This window comes from Pygocentrus nattereri, chromosome 2, assembly GCF_015220715.1.
Source record: "Pygocentrus nattereri isolate fPygNat1 chromosome 2, fPygNat1.pri, whole genome shotgun sequence".
In the NCBI taxonomy this organism is placed as follows: domain Eukaryota; kingdom Metazoa; phylum Chordata; class Actinopteri; order Characiformes; family Serrasalmidae; genus Pygocentrus; species Pygocentrus nattereri.
Window position 1 is genome coordinate 32897066 of NC_051212.1, and position 24937 is coordinate 32922002.

Consider the following 24937-nt stretch of genomic DNA (forward strand, 5'->3'; position numbering starts at 1 on the left):
CCTGCAGAACCACTCTTTTATTGAGTGTGTCTTGCTAATTGCCAATAACGTCCACCTGTTGTCTATTCCATTTGCACAACAGCTGTGAAATTGATCGTCAATCAGTGTTGCTTCCTAAGTGGACAGTTTGATTTCACAGAAGTTTGATTTACTTGGAGTTATATTGTGTTTAAGTGTTCCCTTTATTTTTTTGAGCAGTGTACTTTGATTGTGCTTATGTTCTTGGTTATAACCAGCTTAGATTAAACAGGAAAATATACGTTTGCTTATCTTTGTATGCGATCATTCCCATTTTTGATGCACACAGCTACTGTTTATTGTTGTGCCTGTGTTTCACCACTTTGTTTAAATTAAACTCTGAACTACTTTCCTGGTAAATAAATAACTAAGTAACTAACTAATTAAATAAATATTTTCTTTCTTTTCACTGTGTTATGTTTTGATGTTATTCAAATACTAGTTGCTGCCTCTATCTCCAGAATCAATTCCTAAATATTAGAAAACCATTAATATTACTTTCTTTAGATGAATTAGAATGTTACATTATTTAAAAATTTAGGACTGAAAAATTAACTTGAAAATAATTCATGAATAAGACTATTTTATGATCTTGAGGTCTGGTTCCAACTTTAGACAATGTAAATAGATGTACTAATATTACCAGTGCAACAATGTGAGCCAACATTAGACCTCCAACAACACACTGGTAACTGATTTTCTAATGCATTCTCCTTTTGTTTGTTTTCTCTTGGTTTGCTGAATCATTAAGCGTTGTTTTCACTGGAACAAAGAGGCCGAGGCCAACTCCTGAAAAACAACCCCACACCATAATCCCCCCTCCACCAAATATTACACTTGGCACAATGCAGTCAGACAAGTACTGTTCTCCTGGCAACTGCCAAACCCAGACTCATCCATCAGACAGAGAAGCATGATTCGTCACTCCAGAGAAGATGTCTCCACTGCTCTAGAGTCCAGTGGTGGTGCTTTACACCACTGCATTCGACGCTTTGCATGGCACTTGGTGATGTAAGGCTTGGATGCAGCTGCTCGGCCATAGAAAGCCATTCCATGAAGCTCTCTGCGCTGTTCTTGAGCTCATCTGAAGGCACATGAAGTTGGAGGTTTGTAATGATTGACTCTGCAGAAAGTTGGTGACCTCTGGACACTGCGCGCTTCAGCATCCACTGACCCCATTCTGTCATTTTACGTGGCCTACAACTTCATGGCTGAGTTGCTGTCGTTCCCAATTGATTGGTTGCCTGTGGAATATTTAATACAGAGGAAAGTTCACGACTGGACTTGTTGCACAGGTTGCCACCTGTGCAACAAGTCCAGTCGTGAACTTTCCTCCTATCACAGTACCACGCTGGAATTCACTGAGCTCCTGAGAGCGACCCATTCTTTCACAAATGTTTGTAGAAGCAGTCTGCAGGCCTAGGTGCTTGGTTTTATACACCTGTGGCCATGGAAGTGATTGGAACTTTTGGCAATATAGTGTATATTTGAAACCAGATTGACAACTGCCTTGAAAATGGAATTCATTTCTGTATATTTCAGTGCCATGCTCATAATGTTTGTAGCTTTAGAACACCCACCTTGAGTCCTACTGAAACTAATGAAAGTAAAAAAAAAGAAATCAAATGCACAAATATCATGAACTGATAAACAGTTTTATTTTGATATTAACAATAGACAATCAGGGAGGCTCACCCGCAAGAGTCTACAGCGTAATCATCATCAGTGTTGTAATGTTAAGATGTGTAATGCAGTACTGATTAAAAATAACATGACAAAAAAGCAATCATTACCATTATCCTTCAGATTGCTTAATCAAAGGTTATTACATTAATCTTGCACCACGTTTAAATATATTTATACTTAATTATGATACACATTTACTTTATTGATTGCTCATTTTGTTTATCATAAAGGCTAAAATGGTTCTGTACTGCATTATTGAAGGTCTATTCAATAAAGCACATCATTACATACTGTGAATATAGAAAGTAAATGTGCATGTAAGTAAATGTGAAAACAAAATGACCTGCCAGCACATTTCAGTTTACTTCCTAATCCATCCACTATGAAAATGAAGGAGAATCTCTGACTGAGACGTTTTCAAAAGCCAAGCTGTCTTTAAGTGTAAAAGGAGGATTTGATCTTCATGTTCATTTGTGATATAGTCCAGCTTTGGGGTTAAAATAGTGTATCATGTCTGTGATTTTCATCCAGGAACACGTGACTCCTTGATTTATTGATTCATTTATTAAATAAAGCCCCACTTAATCAACCATGTATTTCCTAAATGTAGTGTTCTTAAGAAATGTAGCCATGATCTGACAATGCATACTTCTGAACTGTGTACTGCTCTGACTACTGGTACTTAGGTGGTCTGTTACAACCCAATGCTGGTCATCCTGAACTCAAACTCATCATCTGTAGCTAATCTTCATCTGCACCTCTGTCTTATTATTCTGTGATCAGCATCTGTGCATGTTCTTGGTTGTGGTTGTTGTAAAATTCTGTTTTTGTGTGAATTCTCTTCTTCTTGGATTTTGCATTTCTAGGTAAAGTTACCTGGATTTTGATTATAGATTCACTTGTAATTAAGTCTACTAGTATTATAAATCCATCACCTAGCATTAGTAATGCTTTGGGTAAAGCCTCTGTAAAGCACTCTAAACCTACTGCCTCTGACTCCCCACACTTACAAGCAGAGGTCATGCTTCAGCTTGTAGGTGGTCTTCTCAGGGCTTAGTGGTCTTTCAGTTTCCTCAGAAACAGCATAGTTTGATTGTTGTTCATAAACACATGCAAAAAGTTTTCTAAAATCTGTTTAAATTGTTTTGCTTTATTTTATTAATGATCATCTTTAACAGCACAGCAGACATGATTAATAATGATATTTATCAATAGAGAAACAGCATAATCAGAAAAAAGCTGCAAGGCTGCAATCATGAAACACTGCATTAGCAACAAAAGGGAGAGTTTGAGAGAGAGCACATGGAGAGGACAGGGAGGGGCCAGTCATGACATAAGCTTTAGAAAGTTCAGTTTTGTTGGTAATAAATGACCAGAGACTGCACATCCGCCTCTTTAATGTGCTGCGGTTCATTGTTGAAACTTCCTGCTGCCAAGTTGAAAGCTTCATCACATGCAGCCTGTAGAAAGAGACTCTCTTTACCAGGTTTTACTGTGAAATACAGCTGAGCAAAGTGTGAGATTATAGCTTGAGTTAGAAGAAAGTCAAATAATCACCTGCTGCTCTTTCACTGTGTGACCAGCAGCATCTTCAACAAGTAAGTCACGAATATATTACATTATCAAACAGCGTGCATACACTAAAAAACTGCATTCATTAACAATAAAAGTCACAATTATTACTCTTAATGTAAAACCTACCGTTATGATGACTGCTGTGTTTTCTGCACAGAAATAAAATCACACTCAGAGATATGATGTTTGATGCTGCTAAAACAAGAATCACTGGATCCAAAACACCACTGTCTATAATAAAAAAAACCCAGCAAAAATTAAAAATGTAAAATTGTGAATTCATAAAATATAAATTCTAAATATTTTAATAATATATTAATGATACTATCATAATATAACAATATACTATATTATCTAAAAAAATTAGGATTAATTTGCCACTGCAATTGCATTTATTCTACTATAATATAGTGTAGACTGAAAACCTCACGTTTTGTTTTTTGTAACAATTAATAATACACTGTCTGTAATCTCTTGATAGGTTTTCTGCCTGAGATTTGGTCACATTTCAAGTCTGACAATGGATGTGAATTTGATCAGAGCTTCATTCTCAGTGTTATACAACTTTTGCAGTTATGGTATCATCTGTAACTCTGTTCACATCTTTCACAGCTTCTTACAAATTAGGTGAAAATATTTCTTTTAGTGGCCATTTAAAACTTTTGAACACATATGCTTCTCGAGTCACTTTATCTACAGGCGTAAATGACTGTGAATCAATAATATAAACCACTACTTTTTTTTACGTTGTACAACAGAAGTAAAAAAAAAGAAAAATGTCAGACATTCAGTAAACTTAAAAATGTCTTACATATCATTATAAAATATTTTTGTTGTATTTCACAAATGTTGGGAAATTACATGGTGCGTGTTTAGGACTGGATGTTAATTTAAAAGATTTAAAATATCTGATCTTACCTACAAAGCAATTTTTTTGTTTAGCAATACTAAACAAAAGTAGAATGTACCAGCTTTCAGTCTTTGCTCCTCTGAAGGCTCATGTTGTGACTCCTCATCAAGTCACTTAATGTGACATAAAATTATTTTATAATGAGTAATTTAAGCAAAAATGATATTTCTAAATATTTTACTTAAAAATGGATGTCTTATTTTAAATTGATATAGGTAGTTTTGATGTGGAAACAGGTCAGGTCAAGTTTTTGTATTCCTGGCTAGTAACAAAATGGCCATCTAGATGCTACAATAGTGAGAATAAAGAGTAGTACTGTTGTGTAAATAGGATCAATGTGCAACTAGGACACAAAAAATAAAATACTAAGAAAAACAGACAAAAAAAACCAACAGAACCTCTAACCCTCTAAACCCCACACTGTCCACCCTCATGGCCACATTCACCACTACCACCCCAGCCTAGCAAAATGTAAAATTTGGCAACCCTGGTGATAAGAGTCTGTCATGGTTTAACTGTTTGAGCAAAAGGTATTTCACTAAAAAGCACAATATAAAGAAATAATAACTTTTAAATTGTAAAGATCAAATGTTGGACAACCTGACATAAAGTACATCTTCCAAAAAAAATGTTGTGGGTATTATTAATTTTAACTACTGTTGTATTTATATGCAGTTTAAATCATGTCAGAGTCAAAATACTAAAAAGGATTAAAATATAACTTTTAACCCAGTAGCCATTATTACTAATTCAAGTCAAATGATTAAAAAGTATAACATTTACTGTATTTTATAAAACATAAAAAGTTCAATAAAAAGTGTTTATGAAGTCAGCAAATTGTAATATTATATTTATTTCCAATATATTTACATTTAAACAAAATACATGTTAAAAATACAATGGGGTAATAATAATAATAATAATAATAATGATAATAATGTGATGTAAAATGATAGAAAATGCTTTATTCACACAAAATTGACACATGCAGAGGTACACTGATTAATAATTATGATAACATTCTACATGAGTGTTAAATCACTGCTTACAGTGTAGTTATGATGACAGTAGATTTCCAGGTTTGATTGTAACTCTGACGTTGTTTCTACTGATGGGTCTTTACCTGTGCGTACACAGGCTGATCACTGCTGTTCTTTGTTCTGCTTCTTCTTGAGGAGGAAGACTGAGCAAAGCTTAGAGCTGCATAGTTCAAGACGTCTGTGTCTTCAGCCTGACAGACCACACAAACAAATATATTTTACATAGAGAATAAAGTGGTATTTCAGAATCTGTAATAAACTAAGAATCAATATTTTAAATTAGAATGACTGATAAACACAAATGGAATATTAAGTTTAAAGTTTAGATGTACAATTTATAATCAGTGCTATATTTAATATGAACACTGAGGCTGTAAAATGATTTCAATAATAAATTGCAATGAATCACATTATTATATGTTCAGTCACTTTTGTTGTAACTTTTGTAAATTGTTGTAAATTTTCTCATAGTGGAAATTTCCACTTTGCTGTCTACTTGTATATTTATTTATTGTAGTCTGCTGAGCACGTACTCAAGCCCTAAAGTTAATGATATTACTGATACTGCCAGCTCCAGCTCCAGTGCTGGCCAAAAGTATTGACACCCCTGCAATTCTGTCACATAATGCTTGATTTTTCCCAGAAAATAATTGCAGTCACAAATGCTTTGATATTAAAATATTCATTTAATTTGTCTTCAATGGAAAACCACAAAAAGAATTGTCAAAAAGCCAAATTGGATATAATTCCACACCAAACATAAAAAAGGGGGTGGACAAAAGTATTGGCACCCTTTGAAAAATCATGTGATGCTTCTCTAATTTGTGTAATTAACAGCACCTGTTACTTACCTGTGGCACATAACAGGTGGTGGCAATAACTAAATCACACTTGCAGCCAGTTAAAATGGATTAAAGCTGACTCAACCTCTGTCCTGTGTCCTTGTGTGTACCACATTGAGCATGGAGAAAAGAAAGAAGTCCAAAGAACTGTCTGAGGACTTGAGAAGCAAAATTGTGAGGAAACATGGGCAATCTCAAGGCTACAAGTCCATCTCCAAAGACCTGAATGTTCCTGTGTCTACCGTGCGCAGTGTCATCAAGAAGTTTAAAGCCAATGGCACTGTGGCTAACCTCCCTAGATGTGGACGGGAAAGAAAAATTGACGAGAGATTTCAACGAAAGATTGTGCGGATGGTGGATAAAGAACCTCGACTAACATCCAAACAAGTTCAAGCTGCCCTGCAGTCCGAGGGTACAACAGTGTCAACCCATACTATCCGTCAGCGTCTGAATGAAAAGGGACTCTATGGTAGGATACCCAGGAAGACCCCACTTCTGACCCAGAGACATAAAAAAGCCAGGCTGGAGTTTGCCAAAACTTACCTGAGAAAGCCAAAAACGTTTTGGAAGAATGTTCTCTGGTCAGATGAGACAAAAGTAGAGCTTTTTGGGAAGGAAAAAAAACGAGGCCTTTAAAGAAAAGAACACGGTCCCTACAGTCAAACACGGTGGAGGTTCCCTGATGTTTTGGGGTTGCTTTGCTGCCTCTGGCACTGGACTGCTTGACCGTGTGCATGGCATTATGAAGTCTGAAGACTACCAACAAATTTTGCAGCATAATGTAGGGCCCAGTGTGAGAAAGCTGGGTCTCCCTCAGAGGTCATGGGTCTTCCAGCAGGACAGTGACCCAAAACACACTTCAAAAAGCACTAAAAAATGGTTTGAGAGAAAGCACTGGAGACTTCTAAAGTGGCCAGCAATGAGTCCAGACCTGAATCCCATAGAACACCTGTGGAGAGATCTCAAAATGGCAGTTTGGAGAAGGCACCCTTCAAATCTCAGGGACCTGGAGCAGTTTGCCAAAGAAGAATGGTCTAAAATTCCAGCAGGGCATTGTAAGAAACTCATTGATGGTTACCGGAAGCGGTTGTTCGCAGTTATTTTGTCTAAAGGTTGTGCTACCAAGTATTAGGCTGAGGGTGCCAATACTTTTGTCCGGCCCATATTTGGAGTTTTGTGTAAAATAATAATTGATTTGACTTTTTTTTCATTCTCTTTCGTGTTTTTTCATTGCAAGCAAAATAAATGAAGATATTAATACCAAAGCATTTGTGATTGCAATCATTTTCTGGAAGAAATTGAGTATTATCTGACAGAATTGCAGGGGTGGCAATACTTTTGGCCAGCACTGTATGTGTTTAACTTGTAAATGATACTTAGGACTCAATCAACTTCGTTGATAAACAAATTTACGGTATGGCAGTAGATGATAACAGCTTTTTAGATTTATTAAGAGAGCCATCCGTGCAACTTTAGAAGCTGTATTTGGGTCAGTCAAAGTTGTTAAAAAGCATAGTGGTGTTAATTTATCACATTAATTATGAAGTTTCTGTATTTGAGTTATAAAAAACTTAAAAGAAAGTAAAATAATCACCTGATTTACTTGAACTCTGTCACGTTCGGCGGCATCTTCAACATATAACAAGTAAATCGCTCAAACATATTGCATCAGTACAGCAACAATGTATAAAAACTGCTGAGAACATTAAATAGAATATGAAAATGAATTGAACTATAAAACCTACTTTTATGATGACTGCTGTGTAATTTTCTGCACAGAAATAAAACCACAACCATCAAGACGATGTTTGATGCTGATAAAACCAGAACGGCAGGATCCAAAACAGCATTCTCTATAATAATCAAGTAATCAGAGCTTCATCACTTAACATTAAAATAAATGTAATGCATCATAGACAAGTACAACATATCCTGAAATAGAACTAAAACATCACAATAACATAAACTTTAATGCTCTAAATGACTATTTCATTGTATATCACCATGTACACCAACACTGCTGCACAACAAAAGCACAAAGAAATTCACATCATAGATCATTTGTTTTATATATTTGCATACATTTTACTTTTATTGCATTACTAAAATTCTGAAATAATTACACTGTATCTGGGGTTTTTATCTTACCTGCAATGTCCAGTTTAGTTCCGTTCCCAAAGATGATCTCTCCACACATGAGCACAGCACAGTAGTAAGTTCCAGCATCAGAGAGGCTGAGGTTTCTCTTGGGGAGTTTGTAGACGCAGCTCTGTGTAGGAGAATCAGTCTCAGAGCTTTTCTTACACTCATCACTCCTGTTTCCATGAGTGTAAATGATTCCTGGATGGGATTCTCCTGATCCATGTCTGAACCAGTACACACTGTGATCTCCTGCAGATGCATCTGTGAGTATTGAACACTGCAAAGTTTTATCTCCTCCCAGTTCAACAGGGTCTGATACAGGAGGCTGGAGAACAGCAGAGAGACTAGAAGACGAACCTAAAGAGATGAAAATGTTACTGATTTCTGATTGAGATGTAAATGTCAGAATGTAGATTGTTTTTTCAAAACTGATGTTATTTAATAAAAGTAGACTGCAGTACACTAACACCAACCTTTGAGGACTAAAACGGTACAACCTAATAATGCAGTGCCTGTATAATCTGCAGCCACACAGTAATATGTAGCTGAATCAGATGGTTCTGCATTTGAGATACTCAGAGTAAAACTGCTTAGTTCTCTTAATGCATTAAAGCGGCCGCTTTCGTGGAAACCATTATAATATTTAACTGTTGTAGTGCGATAAGCATAAGCAATGACAAGAAGCTTTTCTCCTGGAGTCTGTTTGAGCCATGCAGTCACCATCACATCAAAAGTGAGAAAAGGGCAATTCAGAGTGATATTTTCTCCATTTTGAATGTATTTCAACCCATCTGCACACGGAACGTCAATCTTTGAGGCGCCACCTGAAAGAGCACAGAAATGAATCTCACTAAAAGCTGTAAATAAGACACTATAGAAATCTATGTTCTTACCAAGTAAAGCACACAAAATGAACTTTAATCAAGTTGAAAAGCAAAGAAAAAAATAATACTTAAACCGTACCTCCTGCTGATGACAGCAAAATGATTACATACAACTGAATCATTGCCCAGCTCTTCATGTAATATTTCTCCTGAAGAAAAAGATATAAAAACTTTAAAAAGCATTTAGTTTATATAAATTTATATATAAACTGCTGTTGGAACAAAACTTCATATAGCCAAAATAATGACTTTACATATAAGTCAATGTAATCAAATTAAAGTAATCTTGGTCTTTTGGTCCATTCATCATGAAATAAGTTATTTTCCAGTTATGTCAAAGGTGAAAACCAACAAAAAGGATTTTGTTCAGACAGCAGCCATATATATATATATATATATATATATATATATATATATATAATATATATATACAGACACATAGAATGAATGAAGTATATGGTATATAGTTACTTACAGTGTTTGTAGGACAGGAGTAATCGAGTAATCTTTTGAGTGGTAGGTAGTACGTCTGCATCTCTTTGCACTTAAAACTTCTCCAAGAGCAGCTTGTACTGAGAGCTGACTGGCTCTTATAACAGGAAGTTGAACTGGGCCCCGAGCTCACACATCACTGGGTATAAATATAGTACATAATATGCAAATCACTACAGCTGGATTCCACACCTAATTTAGCCAAAGGAATCTCACCAATATAAATGTGTCAAGATTTCAAATTCAGATTTCAGTTACAGATTATATTGAAAAATATTTTGACAATATTATTTAATTTAGTCTTAACCAATTGTGAATGATTCGTGTTTAATGAATTTGATTAAACAGAGCCGAGGCTCATCAGAGCAGAGGCTTTGCAAGAATGTGAGGGATTTAGTTAGATACCGTATTTTCCGGATTATAAGTCGCACTTTTTTCATAGTTTGGCCAGGGGTGCAACTTATACTCCGGAGCGATTTATAGTCCGGAAAATACGGACTTCACGGCAACCGGGAGAATGCGCCACGCTACGTTCTCGGAAGTCATTGAATGGATCAGCAAAGCATGGGCTTCCGTGAAAACCGAAAGCATCCTGCTGGGATTCAGAAAGGCTGGAATAATTGCAAATGTAACTGACGACGAGTCTGACAAAAGCGACGAAGAAGAGGAAGCGGCGCTTCGTCCACCTCCAGAGTTAGCGGAGTTGTTCATAAGTGACACTGAGGATGAAGAGTTCAATGGATTTGATGATTTTGAGTGATATAAACTTTGATAAAAATGGTTTGATAAACTTGTTAGCATGTTCTTTGTTATAGTTTGTCATTGTTATCTGAATAACTGTTCATGTTACGTTAACTTGGATTTTATTAAATCCCCCCCCCCCAAAAATGCGACTTATACTCCGGTGCGACGTATATATGTTTTTTTTTCATTACTGTGCATTTTTTTGGCTGGTGCGACTTATACTCCAGAGCGACGTATAATCCGGAAAATACGATAGATTGATAGATAGATAGATAGATAGATAGATAGATAGATAGATAGATAGATAGATAGATAGATAGATAGAGGTACTTAACATTTTTAAGTAGAAGAATAAGGTAAAAAGCCTGATGTGAAGAGGGGCTTTATAGAGTAAACATAAATATAACTGCAACTGAATATGGTGCAATCATGTGGCTTAACTGAAAAACACTAAAGACGAACCCTTGAGGGTATCAAACCAGTGAAAGTGTGTGTAATTTGAAATGACAAATATTTACACATAGGATGAACAAATGCAAATAAAAATGTGCAGAAATCAACATCAACTCAAATATTCACATATTGTGGTGTGTGTTGTGATGTTTTGCAGTTAATGTGAATGAATATCAACACATGTATAACAATAATTAATGTGTGGTATATTATTTATTTGTGTGGAAAAATGTGTTTGCTCTGATAGACTGACAATGACATAATATGCTGCATTGTGTAGCCTGAATGCTGTCAGCAAAAAAAAGCGCCTCCTAGAGCTCCTTAGTGGAATGGACTGGTGGTTCATTGTTGTTCCTGCATATCACAGCATGAAGTGGATGGGCAGACTTGTGCAAAATATTCCCCAGTTTTGCCCTTATCATCCTCTCTGTCACTGCCTCCAGTGAGTTCTGGGATAGTGCTGTTTGTTCTGATCAATTTATTGAGACAGTTGGCTTCCCCTGCAGTGGCACTGCTCCCCAACCAGACAACTACATAGAAAAGAATGTTGGCCTTTGTAGGCTGCTGGATACAGTAACCCTGCATACAGTAAGTTGAACAACTGCCCATCCAGTGTGGTCTGATGCTGTTTCTTTGTCTGCTTCAGTCGGGTGCCCCTGCTTGTCACCCTCTGGACCAGTTGACCACCATGGAACTTCCTGATGTCCAACACTGCTCAGATAGCCTCATCTGCGTGTTGCTGACCCTTCTGATGATACTGCTGCATGCACAGACTCAGACTATTCAATCACCAACATTGTTTTTCCTGTCTCACAATACTCTGAGCACTTCTCATATTCATATTAACAGTAGTTACTGGTTTTCCTGGTAACAGTGACTGATCTTGGGGATTGGGATTTTTTTAATTAAAATCTGCTCTTGTAATGTACTTCTTTCTGAGCTTTTTGTTTCAGCGCCAGTCTCAAACGTGGATCTAACGTGCAGGTTAAATGTATCTAATGCACCCACCAATCAGCATCTAAGCTGATGTTTTAAATAAATCTGGCCAGTCAGCAGGCACAGATATGAATGACAATTGTATAAAGATTATTATTGTTGTATGTGTGTGGATGGTGGAAGAAAAATAAAAAAATATCTTATTAAAAAAATATTGTGGGACCTCCACCTGTCCTTGAAACCATTCTTGATCTCCTGGAGCTGGTTTCATGTACTGGTGTATGTCTTCAGTGCTCGACACACTTCCTAAATACATATGGACACAGCTGCTTTGCAATGACCAAAAACCTGGGCCAAGAAATTAATTTTAATATTAGACAATAATGACCTAAATAAACATAAAATGTCATTTTAAATGATGATTTAATTTATTAAAGGATAAATGCTGCTCAGCCCTACTCTATGTGAAAAAGTAATTGCCTTTTTGCTACTAAACTAGTTAACTAAGCTAGCTGAACGAACTCACAAACCAATCTGACTTACTTAAAGAAGGACAAGCTATTCAATTCAGTAATGCATGAAAAAGGTAGTTGGCTATTTCATTTATATCAACAATTTATATCACTTAGCGACTAAGTGAATGTTTCTGAATGTGCTGAATTGGGCCAGATATTCAATAATTACTCCATTTCCAGTTACCTTAGATGGAGGCATCGCACTCAGCTGGTGTGAACAATACCTGAACCCACCTTACCCTGATACTGAGAGAAGACCAAATAATGTCGAGACTGATACGAGATCAAGACCGCTAGTTTATAATCCCAAGACCAATAGCAGTAAATTAGTACATTAAAATTATTACACTAAAAATCGTTAAACAGATTTTTGTATTAAATGTATAATTCAGACACCTGATATCCTATTTTTGTTTTATTTCATTTCTAAAGCTGAAAAGGTTTTAGAATTTTGCAAACTATACCACATCACAGCTCAGTGTCAAAAGCATTAACATACTTGTCTGCTAATATGCTAATCATCCTCTTGGTTACTGTATTCCTAACACTGATTTTAATTTGATATCTAATGACAGATAACATTACAGAACAATGATTAGATCAGTCAGCGAGCTAAGCTGGCTTTCTTAACTTTGATGATCACCATTAGCTGAATAAAGCTGATCAAATAGGACTGGCTTGCGTTTCTGATCGAAACATAAACATTAATGTACTTGAATGCACGCGCCCTCCTCACCATCTAATGTTGGACTGATTAGCTCCAGTATTAGCTGTAGTGATAGCATATCTTAATGGGTACCTTCTGTTACTCAGGCCTCTTCTTTATTAGACATTAAAAACTACCACGTTTCGATGTGATTAAAAGATGCCCTGGTCTAATAAATGTGTGCTTTTTTCCTTTAAATTGGCCAGCACACATCTTTGATCAGTTCTCAAACTTGCCTGCACTGAACATTTGTAAAGCAGTCATGTAAATAATGAGTTTAATTGCTGAATGACTGCACAGAACGGAAATATTAACTAGGAATAAAAACACTAAAAATAGTATTTCATTTTAAATAGTTACGTCAATGAAATACTATTTTTAGTGTTTTTATTCCTAGTTAATATTTGTTTCATTTTTTTTTTAAATAGTTACGTCAACCTCTCCATGGATCACCACCTTATCGTGGTGGAGAGTTTTGTGTGCTTGAATGATCCTAGGAGCTATGTTGTCTGGAGCAAAAGCTCCTGGTAGGGACTCCCATGGCAAACTGGTCCTAGGTGACAGGCCAGACAAAGTGTGATCCACAATCACCTCCATAATCACCCCTATGAAACCAAAAAGGAAGGACTTGTGTACCCTGCCCGGATCAGGGTTACCGGGGCCCCACCCTGGAGCCAGGCCTGGGGGAGGGGCTCGCCAGCGAGCGTCTGGTGGCCGGGCATTCACTCATGGTGTCATAGAGTCCTTGGGAGAGGTACATGAAAGTGCTCCTCCTGGAGACTCGATTGTCCTACTGGGGGACTTCAATGCTCACGTGGGCAACGACAGTGAGACCTGGAGGGGTGTGATTGGGAGGAATGGCCTCTCTGATCTGAACCCGAGTGGTGTTCAGTTTTTGGACTTCTGTGGAAACCACAGTTTGTCCATAACGAACACCATGTTTGAACACAAGGATGTCCATAAGTGCGCATGGCACCAGGACACCCTAGGCCGCAGTTCAATGATTGACTTTGTAGTCGTGTCAGCGGACTTGCGGCCATGTGTATTGGACACTCGGGTAAAGAGAGGAGCTGAGCTGTCAACTGATCACCACCTGGTGGTGAGTTGGATCAGGTGGTGGGGGAAGATGCCGGTCAGACCAGGCAAACCCAAACGTATAGTGAGGGTTTGCTGGGAACGTCTGGCAGAAGAATCTGTCAGATTGATCTTCAACTCACACCTCCGGCAGAACTTTGACCAGATATCGGGGGAGGTGGGGGACATTGACTCACAATGGGCCATGTTCCGCTCCTCCATTGTTGAAGCGGCTGACTGTAGCTGTGATCGCAAGGTAGTTGGTGCCTGTCGGGGCGGTAATCCTTGAACCCGGTGGTGGACACCCCAGGTGAGAGATGCCGTCAAGCTGAAGAAGGAGTCCTACCGGACATTGTTGGCCTGTAGGACACCAGAGGCAGCTGGCAGGTATCGACAGGCCAAGCGATCTGCGGCTTCAGGCAAAAACCCGGGTGTGGGAAGAGTTCGGTGAGGCCTTGGAAAGTGACTTTAAGTCGGCTCCGAAAAGATTCTGGCAAACCGTCAGGCGACTCAGAAGGGGAAAGCAGTGTGCCACAAGCACTGTATGTAGTGGAGATGGTGTGCTGCTGACTTCGACTGAAGACGTCATTGGGCGGAGGAAGGAATACTTTGAGGACCTTCTCAATCCCACCAACACATTCTCCAGTGAGGAGGCAGAGTCTGGGGACACAGGAATAGGCTTGTCCATTACTGAGGCCAAAGTCGCTAAGGTAGTTAAAAAGCTCCTTGGTGCAGGGCTCCAGGGGTGGATGAGATCCGTCCCGAGTTCCTCAAGGCTCTGGATGTTGTGGGGCTGTCTTGGCTGACACGCCTTTTCAACATTGCGTGGACATCGGGGGTGGTGCCACTGGATTGGCAGACTGGGGTGGTGGTGTGGGACCGGAGGGTGTGTTCCAACTATAAGGGAATCACACTCCTCAGCCTCCCTGGCAAGGTCTATGCAGGGGTACTGGAGAAGAGAGTCCGGCTCATAGTCGAACCTCGGATTCAGGAGGAGCCCTGGTCGTGGAACACTGGACCATCTCTTTACCCTCTCCAGGATTCTGGAGGGTTCATGGGAGTTTGCCCAACCAGTCCACATGTGCTTTGTGGATTTGGAGAAGGCATTCGACTGTATTCCCCGGGGTATTCTGTGGGAGGTGCTTCGGGAGTACGGGGTACATGGCTCTTTGCTACGAGCCATTCAGGCCCTGTACAAACAAAGCAGGAGTTTGGTTCGCATGGCCGGCAGTAAGTCAGACTTGTTCCCAGTGAGAGTTGGACTCCGTCAGGGCTGCCCTTTGTCACCGATTCTATTCATAATTTTTATGGATAGAATTTCTAGGCGCAGTCAGGGGATGGAGGGTGTCCGGTTTGGTGACCTCAGGGTCACATCGCTGCTGTTTGCAGATGATGTGGTCCTATTGGGGACATCAGGCCGTGAACTTCAGCTTTCACTGGATCGGTTTTTAGCCGAGTGTGAAGCGGGTTTGATGAATCCGAGTTTAAGTATCTCGGGGTCTTGTTCACGAGTGATGGTACAAGGGAGCGGGAGATTGACAGGCGGATTGGTGCTGGGTCAGTAGTGATGCGGGCTCTTTACCGGTCTGTTGTGGTAAAGAAAGAGCTGAGCCATAAGGCAAGGCTCTCGATTTACTGGTCAATCTATGTTCCCACCCTCACCTATGGTCATGAGCTTTGGGTAATGACCGAAAGAACGAGATCGCGAATACAAGCGTCCGAAATGAGTTTCCTCCGCAGGGTGGCTGGACTCTCCCTTAGAGATAGGGTGAGAAGTTCGGTCATCCGGGAGGGACTCAAAGTAGAGCCGCTGCTTCTCCACGTCGAGAGGAGCCAGTTGAGGTGGTTCGGGCATCTGGTTAGGATGCCTCCTGGACACCTCCCTTGGGAGGTGTCACAGGCAAGTCCACCGGGGAGGAGACTCCGGGGAAGACCCAGGACACGCTGGCGTGACTATATCGCCCAGCTGGCCTGGGAGTGCCTCGGAATCCCTCCCAGGGAGCTAGTGGAAGTGGCTGGGGAAAGGGAGGTCTGGGCCTCATTGCTCAGGATGCTGCCCCCGCGACCCGAACCCCGGAGAAGTGGAAGATGATGGATGGATGGATGGATGGATAGTTACGTGAATAAATGTCTGCAGCAGGTCCACTTATTGTCAATTGTACTTTTTTGGTCAGATTTTGTAAGACTTCATCTTTGAAACTTAATCTTTGACATTAAACAATTTTTATACATTAAAAACATTTGCTTTAATGCTTTTTTATACATTAAAAACGTTTGCTTTAATGCTTTAAACATTATTATAAGTTAGGTTTTCTGTAGTATTTCTACGCCTGTAAGTGATATCAGGGCTGCCAAATCTCATGAGGTCTAATCTCACACTGTCACATCACACTTAACATTTCACAAGTACTTTGAATTCTGTCCAAAAAACGGCTTATTGATGAACCTGAACACTCAGAAAATTCCCCACTTCTCCAGCTTTACCAATTGAAAACACTCACAACGACAGTTTATTTGAATTCAAAAGGGGGTGAACATGCTAGCTAGACACTGCTGGTCCATATGAGTTGTAGATCAGTGGATTCAGGACTGATATCCATAGCAACAGTCAACCAGTAAGAAAGGTCTGTGGAAGACGAATTACTTCTGTGGTGTGTTAATGTTTCTGTACTGAAGAAGTACTTTCACTAAACACATGACAAACCGCCCTAAAACGGGAAAATGAAAAGGTAAATAATAAACTTGGTCAGTAAACTAAACATGTTGAGAACAAAGTTATTCTTTAATAAAATGTCAGGGTGCAAGGGTGGCATTCATGCCTACACACAGCAGTACAGTTTATTCTGCAAAATGAATGCAGTTCTGTCTATTTTCACTGTGTAGCTGTTAGATTTGAAATCCATGCCTATCATTTGCAACCAGATGAAGAATTTGGCCACTGGTTACCAATAGCAGGCACTTTTTAACTGGGCTGTATTCTTTATTGCATATTTTCTGTATTTGGACAGTATGCTGTCCTCATTGTAGTAGGCTGATCAGATCAGTGGTGAGACAACAACTAATTAGCAATGCTAAACAAAAGTAGAATGTACCAGCTTTCAGTCTTTGCTCCTCTGAAGGCTCATGTTGTGACTCCTCATCAAGTCACTTAATGTGACATAAAATTATTTTATAATGAGTAATTTAAGCAAAAATGATATTTCTAAATATTTTACTTAAAAATGGATGTCTTATTTTAAATTGATATAGGTAGTTTTGATGTGGAAACAGGTCAGGTCAAGTTTTTGTATTCCTGGCTAGTAACAAAATGGCCATCTAGATGCTACAATAGTGAGAATAAAGAGTAGTACTGTTGTGTAAATAGGATCAATGTGCAACTAGGACACAAAAAATAAAATACTAAGAAAAACAGACAAAAAAACCCAACAGAACCTCTAACCCTCTAAACCCCACACTGTCCACCCTCATGGCCACATTCACCACTACCACCCCAGCCTAGCAAAATGTAAAATTTGGCAACCCTGGTGATAAGAGTCTGTTATGGTTTAACTGTTTGAGCTAAAGGTATTTCACTAAAAAGCACAATATAAAGAAATAATAACTTTTAAATTGTAAAGATCAAATGTTGGACAACCTGACATAAAGTACATCTTCCAAAAAAAAATCAAGCTGTTGTGGGTATTATTAATTTTAACTACTGTTGTATTTATATGCAGTTTAAATCATGTCAAAGTCAAAATACTAAAAAGGATTAAAATATAACTTTTAACCCAGTAGCCATTATTACTAATTCAAGTCAAATGATTAAAAAGTATAACATTTATTGTATTTTATAAAACATAAAAAGTTCAATAAAAAGTGTTTATGAAGTCATCAAATTGCAATATTATATGTATTTCCAATATATTTACATTTAAACAAAATACATGTTAAAAATACAATGGGGTAATAATAATAATAATAATAATAATAATAATAATGATAATAATGTGATGTAAAATGATAGAAAATGCTTTATTCACACAAAATTGACACATACAGAGGTACACTGATGAATAATTATGATAACATTCTACATGAGTGTTAAATCACTGCTTACAGTGTAGTTATGATGACAGTAGATTTCCAGGTTTGATTGTAACTCTGATGTTGTTTCTACTGATGGGTCTTTACCTGTGCGTACACAGGCTGATCACTGCTGTTCTTTGTTCTGCTTCTTCTTGAGGAGGAAGACTGAGCAAAGCTTAGAGCTGCATAGTTCAAGACGTCGGTGTCTTCAGCCTGACAGACCACACACACAAATATTTTACATAGAGAATAAAGTGGTATTTCAGAATCTGTAATAAACTAAGAATCAATATTTTAAATTAGAATGACTGATAAACACAAATGGAATATTAAGTTTAAAGTTTAGATGTACAATTTATAATCAGTGCTATATTTAATATGAACACTGAGGCTGTAAAATGATTTCAATAATAAATTGCAATGAATCACATTATTATATGTTCAGTCACTTTTGTTGTAACTTTTGTAAATTGTTGTAAATTTTCTCATAGTGGAAATTTCCACTTTGCTGTCTACTTGTATATTTATTTATTGTAGTCTGCTGAGCACGTACTCAAGCCCTAAAGTTAATGATATTACTGATACTGCCAGCTCCAGCTATGTGTTTAACTTGTAAATGATATTTAGGACTCGATCAACTTCGTTGATAAACAAATTTACGGTATGGCAGTAGATGATAACAGCTTTTTAGATTTATTAAGAGAGCCATCCGTGCAACTTTAGAAGCTGTATTTGGGTCAGTCAAAGTTGTTAAAAAGCATAGTGGTGTTAATTTATCACATTAATTATGAAGTTTCTGTATTTGAGTTATAAAAAACTTAATAGAAAGTAAAATAATCACCTGATTTACTTGAACTCTGTCACGTTCGGCGGCATCTTCAACATATAACAAGTAAATCACTCAAACATATTGCATCAGTACGGCAACAATGTACAAAAACTGCTGAGAACATTAAATAGAATATGAAAATGAAATGAACTATAAAACCTACTTTTATGATGACTGCTGTGTAATTTTCTGCACAGAAATAAAACCACAACCATCAAGACGATGTTTGATGCTGATAAAACCAGAACGGCAGGATCCAAAACAGCATTCTCTATAATAATCAAGTAATCAGAGCTTCATCACTTAACATTAAAATAAATGTAATGCATCATAGACAAGTACAACATATCCTGAAATAGAACTAAAACATCACAATAACATAAGCTTTAAAACTCTAAATGACTATTTCATTGTATATCACCATGTACACCAACACTGCTGCACAACAACAGCACAAAGAAATTCACATCATAGATCATTTGTTTTATATATTTGCATACATTTTACTTTTATTGCATTACTAAAATTCTGAAATAATTACACTGTATCTGGGGTTTTTATCTTACCTGCAAATTCCAGTTTAGTTCCGTTCCCAAAGATGATCTCTCCACACATGAGCACAGCACAGTAGTAAGTTCCAGCATCAGAGAGGCTGAGGTTTCTCTTGGGGAGTTTGTAGACGCAGCTCTGTGTAGGAGAATCAGTCTCAGAGCTTTTCTTACACTCATCACTCCTGTTTCCATGAGTGTAAATGATTCCTGGATGGGATTCTCCTGATCCATGTCTGAACCAGTACACACTGTGATCTCCTGCAGATGCATCTGTGAGTATTGAACACTGCAAAGTTTTATCTCCTCCCAGTTCAAATGGGTCTGATACAGGAGGCTGGAGAACAGCAGAGAGACTAGAAGACGAACCTAAAGAGATGAAAATGTTACTGATTTCTGATTGAGATGTAAATGTCAGAATGTAGATTGTTTTTTCAAAACTGATGTTATTTAATAAAAGTAGACTGCAGTACACTAACACCAACCTTTGAGGACTAAAACAGTACAACCTAGTAATGCAGTGTCTGTATAATCTGCAGCCACACAGTAATATGTAGCTGAATCAGATGGTTCTGCATTTGAGATACTCAGAGTAAAACTGCTTAGTCCTCTTAATGCATTAAAGCGGCCGCTTTCGTGGAAACCATCATAATATTTAACTGTTGTAGAGCGATAAACATAAGCAATGACAAGAGGCTTTTCTCCTGGAGTCTGTTTGAGCCATGCAGTCACCATCACATCAAAAGAGAGAAAAGGGCAATTCAGAGTGATATTTTCTCCATTTTGAATGTATTTCAACCCATCTGCACACGGAACGTCAATCTTTGAGGCGCCACCTGAAAGAGCACAGAAATGAATCTCACTAAAAGCTGTAAATAAGACACTATAGAAATCTATGTTCTTACCAAGTAAAGCACACAAAATGAACTTTAATCAAGTTGAAAAGCAAAGAAAAAAATAATACTTAAACCGTACCTCCTGCTGATGACAGCAAAATGATTACATACAACTGAATCATTGCCCAGCTCTTCATGTAATATTTCTCCTGAAGAAAAAGATATAAAAACTTTAAAAAGCATTTAGTTTATATAAATTTATATATAAACTGCTGTTGGAACAAAACTTCATATAGCCAAAATAATGACTTTACATATAAGTCAATGTAATCAAATTAAAGTAATCTTGGTCTTTTGGTCCATTCATCATGAAATAAGTTATTTTCCAGTTATGTCAAAGGTGAAAACCAACAAAAAGGATTTTGTTCAGACAGCAGCCATATATATATATATATATATATATATATATATATATATATATAATATATATATACAGACACATAGAATGAATGAAGTATATGGTATATAGTTACTTACAGTGTTTGTAGGACAGGAGTAATCGAGTAATCTTTTGAGTGGTAGGTAGTACGTCTGCATCTCTTTGCACTTAAAACTTCTCCAAGAGCAGCTTGTACTGAGAGCTGACTGGCTCTTATAACAGGAAGTTGAACTGGGCCCCGAGCTCACACATCACTGGGTATAAATATAGTACATAATATGCAAATCACTACAGCTGGATTCCACACCTAATTTAGCCAAAGGAATCTCACCAATATAAATGTGTCAAGATTTCAAATTCAGATTTCATTTACAGATTATATTGAAAAATATTTTGACAATATTATTTATTTTAGTCTTAACCAATTGTGAATGATTCGTGTTTAATGAATTTGATTAAACAGAGCCGAGGCTCATCAGAGCCGAGGCTTTGCATGAATGTGAGGGATTTAGTTAAATAGATAGATAGATAGATAGATAGATAGATAGATAGATAGATAGATAGATAGATAGATAGATAGAGGTACTTAACATTTTTAAGTAGAAGAATAAGGTAAAAAGCCTGATGTGAAGAGGGGTTTTATAGAGTAAACATAAATATAACTGCAACTGAATATGGTGCAATCATGTGGCTTAACTGAAAAACACTAAAGACGAACCCTTGAGGGTATCAAACCAGTGAAAGTGTGTGTAATTTGAAATGACAAATATTTACACATAGGATGAACAAATGCAAATAAAAATGTGCAGAAATCAACATCAACTCAAATATTCACATATTGTGGTGTGTGTTGTGATGTTTTGCAGTTAATGTGAATGAATATCAACACATGTATAACAATAATTAACGTGTGGTATATTATTTATTTGTGTGGAAAATGTGTTTGCTCTGATAGACTGACAATGACATAATATGCTGCATTGTGTAGCCTGAATGCTGTCAGCAAAAAAAAGCGCCTCCTAGAGCTCCTTAGTGGAATGGACTGGTGGTTCATTGTTGTTCCTGCATATCACAGCATGAAGTGGATGGGCAGACTTGTGCAAAATATTCCCCAGTTTTGCCCTTATCATCAATATATATTGTATATATATGGTATATATACATATACCAATATGACAGATACCAATATTACATTCATTACTGATCTCTTAATATCATTCAAAATCAATCAGGAAAAAAGTTACAAAAGAATATTTCACATTCTGGTGCATTACATGAAACCTTTGCAATTCACTGACTTATTGTTTATTCCTGAGGCATACGATGTGAACTCAGTTATGTGATATTTCCAACTGGATACAGAGCCATTGGCCTCCGACCTTCACTAAGACTTTTCTAAAACACAGTTAGATCCTTGCACTGTTACTGTAGAATAAGGAAAAATAAAGAGCTTCATTTGGTGGCACTAAACCATAGGAATATTGTAATTTTACAGCAATGTTACTGTACAGTTCATGAACACCACAGGAATACGAGGAGGTATTTCAATTTGGTATACAACCCCAATTCCAATGAAGTTGGGACGTTGTGTAAAACATAAATAAAAACAGAATACATCCATCCATCCATGCATTTTCTAAGCCGCTTCTCCGTCAGGGTCGCGGAGGGATGCTGGAGCCTATCCCAGCAGTCATCGGGCGGAAGGCAGGATACACCCTGGACAGGTCGCCAGTCCATCGCAGGGCAGACAGACAGACACAGACAGTCACTCACACACTCACACCTAGGGGCAATTTAGCATGTCCAATTGGCCTGACTGCATGTCTTTGGACTGTGGGAGGAAACCGGAGAACCCGGAGGAAACCCACGCAGACACGGGGAGAACATGCAAACTCCACACAGAGAGGACCCTGGTTGCCCGGCCGGGGAATCGAACCCAGGCCCTCCTTGCTGTGAGGCGACAGCGCTACCCACCACGCCACCGTGCCGCCCAAAAAAACAAAAAAAACAAAAACAAAAACAAAAAAAAAAAACAGAATACAATGATTTGCAAATCCTTTTCAACCTATATTTAACTGAATACACTACAAAGACAAGATATTTAATGTTCAAACGGATAAACTTTATTGTTTTTTGCAAATATTCACTCATTTTGAATTTGATTCCTGTAACACATTCCAAATAAGTTGGGACAGGGGCATGTTTACCACTGTGTTACATCACCTTTCCTTTTAACAACACTCAATAAGCCTTTGGGAACTGAGGACACTAATTGTTGAAGCTTTGTAGGAGGAATTCTTTCCCATTCTTGCTTGATCTACAACTTCAGTTGCTCAACAGTCCGGGGTCTCCGTTGTTGTATTTTGCGCTTCATAATGCGCCACACATTTTCAGTGGGAGACAGGTCTGGACTGCAGGCAGGCCAGTCTAGTACCCGCACTCTTTTACTACGAAGCCACGCTGTTGTAACTCGTGCAGAATGTGGCTTGGCATTGTCTTGCAGAAATAAGCAGGACGTCCCTGAAAAAGACGTTGCTTGGATGGCAGCATATGTTGCTCCAAAACCTGTATGTACCTTTCAGCATTAATGGTGCCTTCACAGATGTGCAAGTGTGCTAACACACCCCCAGACCATCAGGATGCTGGCTTTTGAACTTTACACTGATAACAATCCGGACAGTTCTTTTCCTCTTTGGCCCGGAGGACATGACGTCCATGATTTCCAAAAACAATTTGAAATGTGGACTCGTCAGACCACAGGACACTTTTCACTTTGCGTCAGTCCATCTCAGATGAGCTCGTGGCCCAGAGAAGCCGGCGGTGTTTCTGGGTGGTGTTGATATTTGGCTTTCGCTTTGCATGGCAGAGTTTTAACTTGCACTTGTAGATGGAGCGACGAACTGTGTTCACTGACAGTGGTTTTCTGAAGTGTTCCTGAGCCCATGTGGTAATATCTGTTACAGAATGATGTAAATAGGACTGGCTTGCGTTTCTGATCGAAACATAAACATTAATGTACTTGAATGCATGCGCCCTCCTCACCATCTAATGTTGGACTGATTAGCTCCAGTATTAGTATTAGCTGTAGTGATAGCATATCTTAATGGGTACCTTCTGTTACTCAGGCCTCTTTTTTATTAGACATTAAAAACTACCATGTTTCGATGTGATTAAAAGATGCCCTGGTCTAATAAATGTGTGCTTTTTTCCTTTAAATTGGCCAACACACATCTTTGATCAGTTCTCAAACTTGCCTGCACTGAACATTTGTAAAGCAGTCATGTAAATAATGAGTTTAATTGCTGAATGACTGCACAGAACGGAAATATTGACTAGGAATAAAAACACTAAAAATAGTATTTCATTTTAAATAGTTACATCAATAAATGTCTGCAGCAGGTCCACTTATTGTCAATTGTACTTTTTTGGTTATATTTTGTAAGACTTCATCTTTGAAACTTAATCTTTGACATTAAACAATTTTTTATACATTAAAAACGTTTGCTTTAATGCTTTAAACATTATTATAAGTTAGGTTTTCTGTAGTATTTCTACGCCTGTAAGTGATATCAGGGCTGCCAAATCTCATGCACTGGCTGTGAGACTCATGTATTTAGGTCTAATCTCACACTGTCACATAATAATAATAATAATAATAATAATACTTTTATTTTATAAAGCGCCTTTCAAGAGACCCAAGGACACTGTACAATACAAAAAAAGTAAAACAGATAATACATTAAGATTTATAACAATATATAAAATAAACTAAGAAAAAAAAATATATAAAATAACAACAATAAAAATAAAACAATAATAAAAGACTTAACTAAAATAAATAGAAGTTCGAGAGAAATTCTCACTCAAATGCTAGCTGGAAGAGATAGGTTTTAAGACCGGCTTTAAAACATGATAGAGATGATGATGTACGGAGCTGTAGTGGAAGCCCATTCCAGAGTTTTGGGCCAGCAACACCAAACGCTCTATCACCTAGAGTACGGAATTTTGTAGAAGGCACAATTAGGAGATGAGAGTAAGAGGAGCGTAAAGTGCGAGTTGGAACATACATCTGAAGTAGATTACCCAAATAAGTGGGGGCAAGATCATGGAGAGATTTAAAAACAGTTACCAGTATTTTATACTGTACTCTAAACTGGACTGGAAGCCAGTGGAGATCCCTCAATACTGGTGTAATATGTT

At 37.8% G+C, this 24937-nt stretch overlaps 2 protein-coding genes and 1 long non-coding RNA gene across 4 annotated transcripts; all 3 read right to left on the reverse strand.

The window, feature by feature from the left end:
• Positions 1–3066: 3066 nt before the first annotated feature.
• Positions 3067–3510, reverse strand: LOC119265954. The gene is made up of 3 exons (XR_005131786.1): positions 3406–3510; positions 3262–3293; positions 3067–3164 (listed from the first exon to the last, which is right to left on the reverse strand). It is a non-coding gene; the product is annotated as an uncharacterized LOC119265954 (long non-coding RNA).
• A 1666-nt stretch (positions 3511–5176) lies between these two features.
• LOC119262447 lies at positions 5177–9694 on the reverse strand. The gene is made up of 7 exons (XM_037534528.1): positions 9573–9694; positions 9177–9246; positions 8687–9037; positions 8220–8570; positions 7817–7924; positions 7666–7700; positions 5177–5420 (listed from the first exon to the last, which is right to left on the reverse strand). Exons 1-7 carry the CDS (start codon positions 9630–9632, stop codon positions 5295–5297), a joined length of 1101 nt encoding a protein of 366 aa, XP_037390425.1. The 5' UTR covers positions 9633–9694; the 3' UTR covers positions 5177–5294.
• An 8313-nt stretch (positions 9695–18007) lies between these two features.
• Positions 18008–20957, reverse strand: LOC119262518. 2 transcript variants are annotated; one of them, XM_037534968.1, is made up of 7 exons: positions 20836–20957; positions 20438–20507; positions 19948–20298; positions 19481–19831; positions 19078–19185; positions 18927–18961; positions 18008–18298 (listed from the first exon to the last, which is right to left on the reverse strand). In XM_037534968.1, exons 1-7 carry the CDS (start codon positions 20893–20895, stop codon positions 18173–18175), a joined length of 1101 nt encoding a protein of 366 aa, XP_037390865.1. In that variant the 5' UTR covers positions 20896–20957; the 3' UTR covers positions 18008–18172. The 2 variants fall into 2 exon arrangements, with proteins under 2 accessions (XP_037390865.1, XP_037390869.1); XM_037534972.1 differs by having other exon boundaries at positions 18214–18298; positions 19078–19103.
• Positions 20958–24937: the final 3980 nt, after the last annotated feature.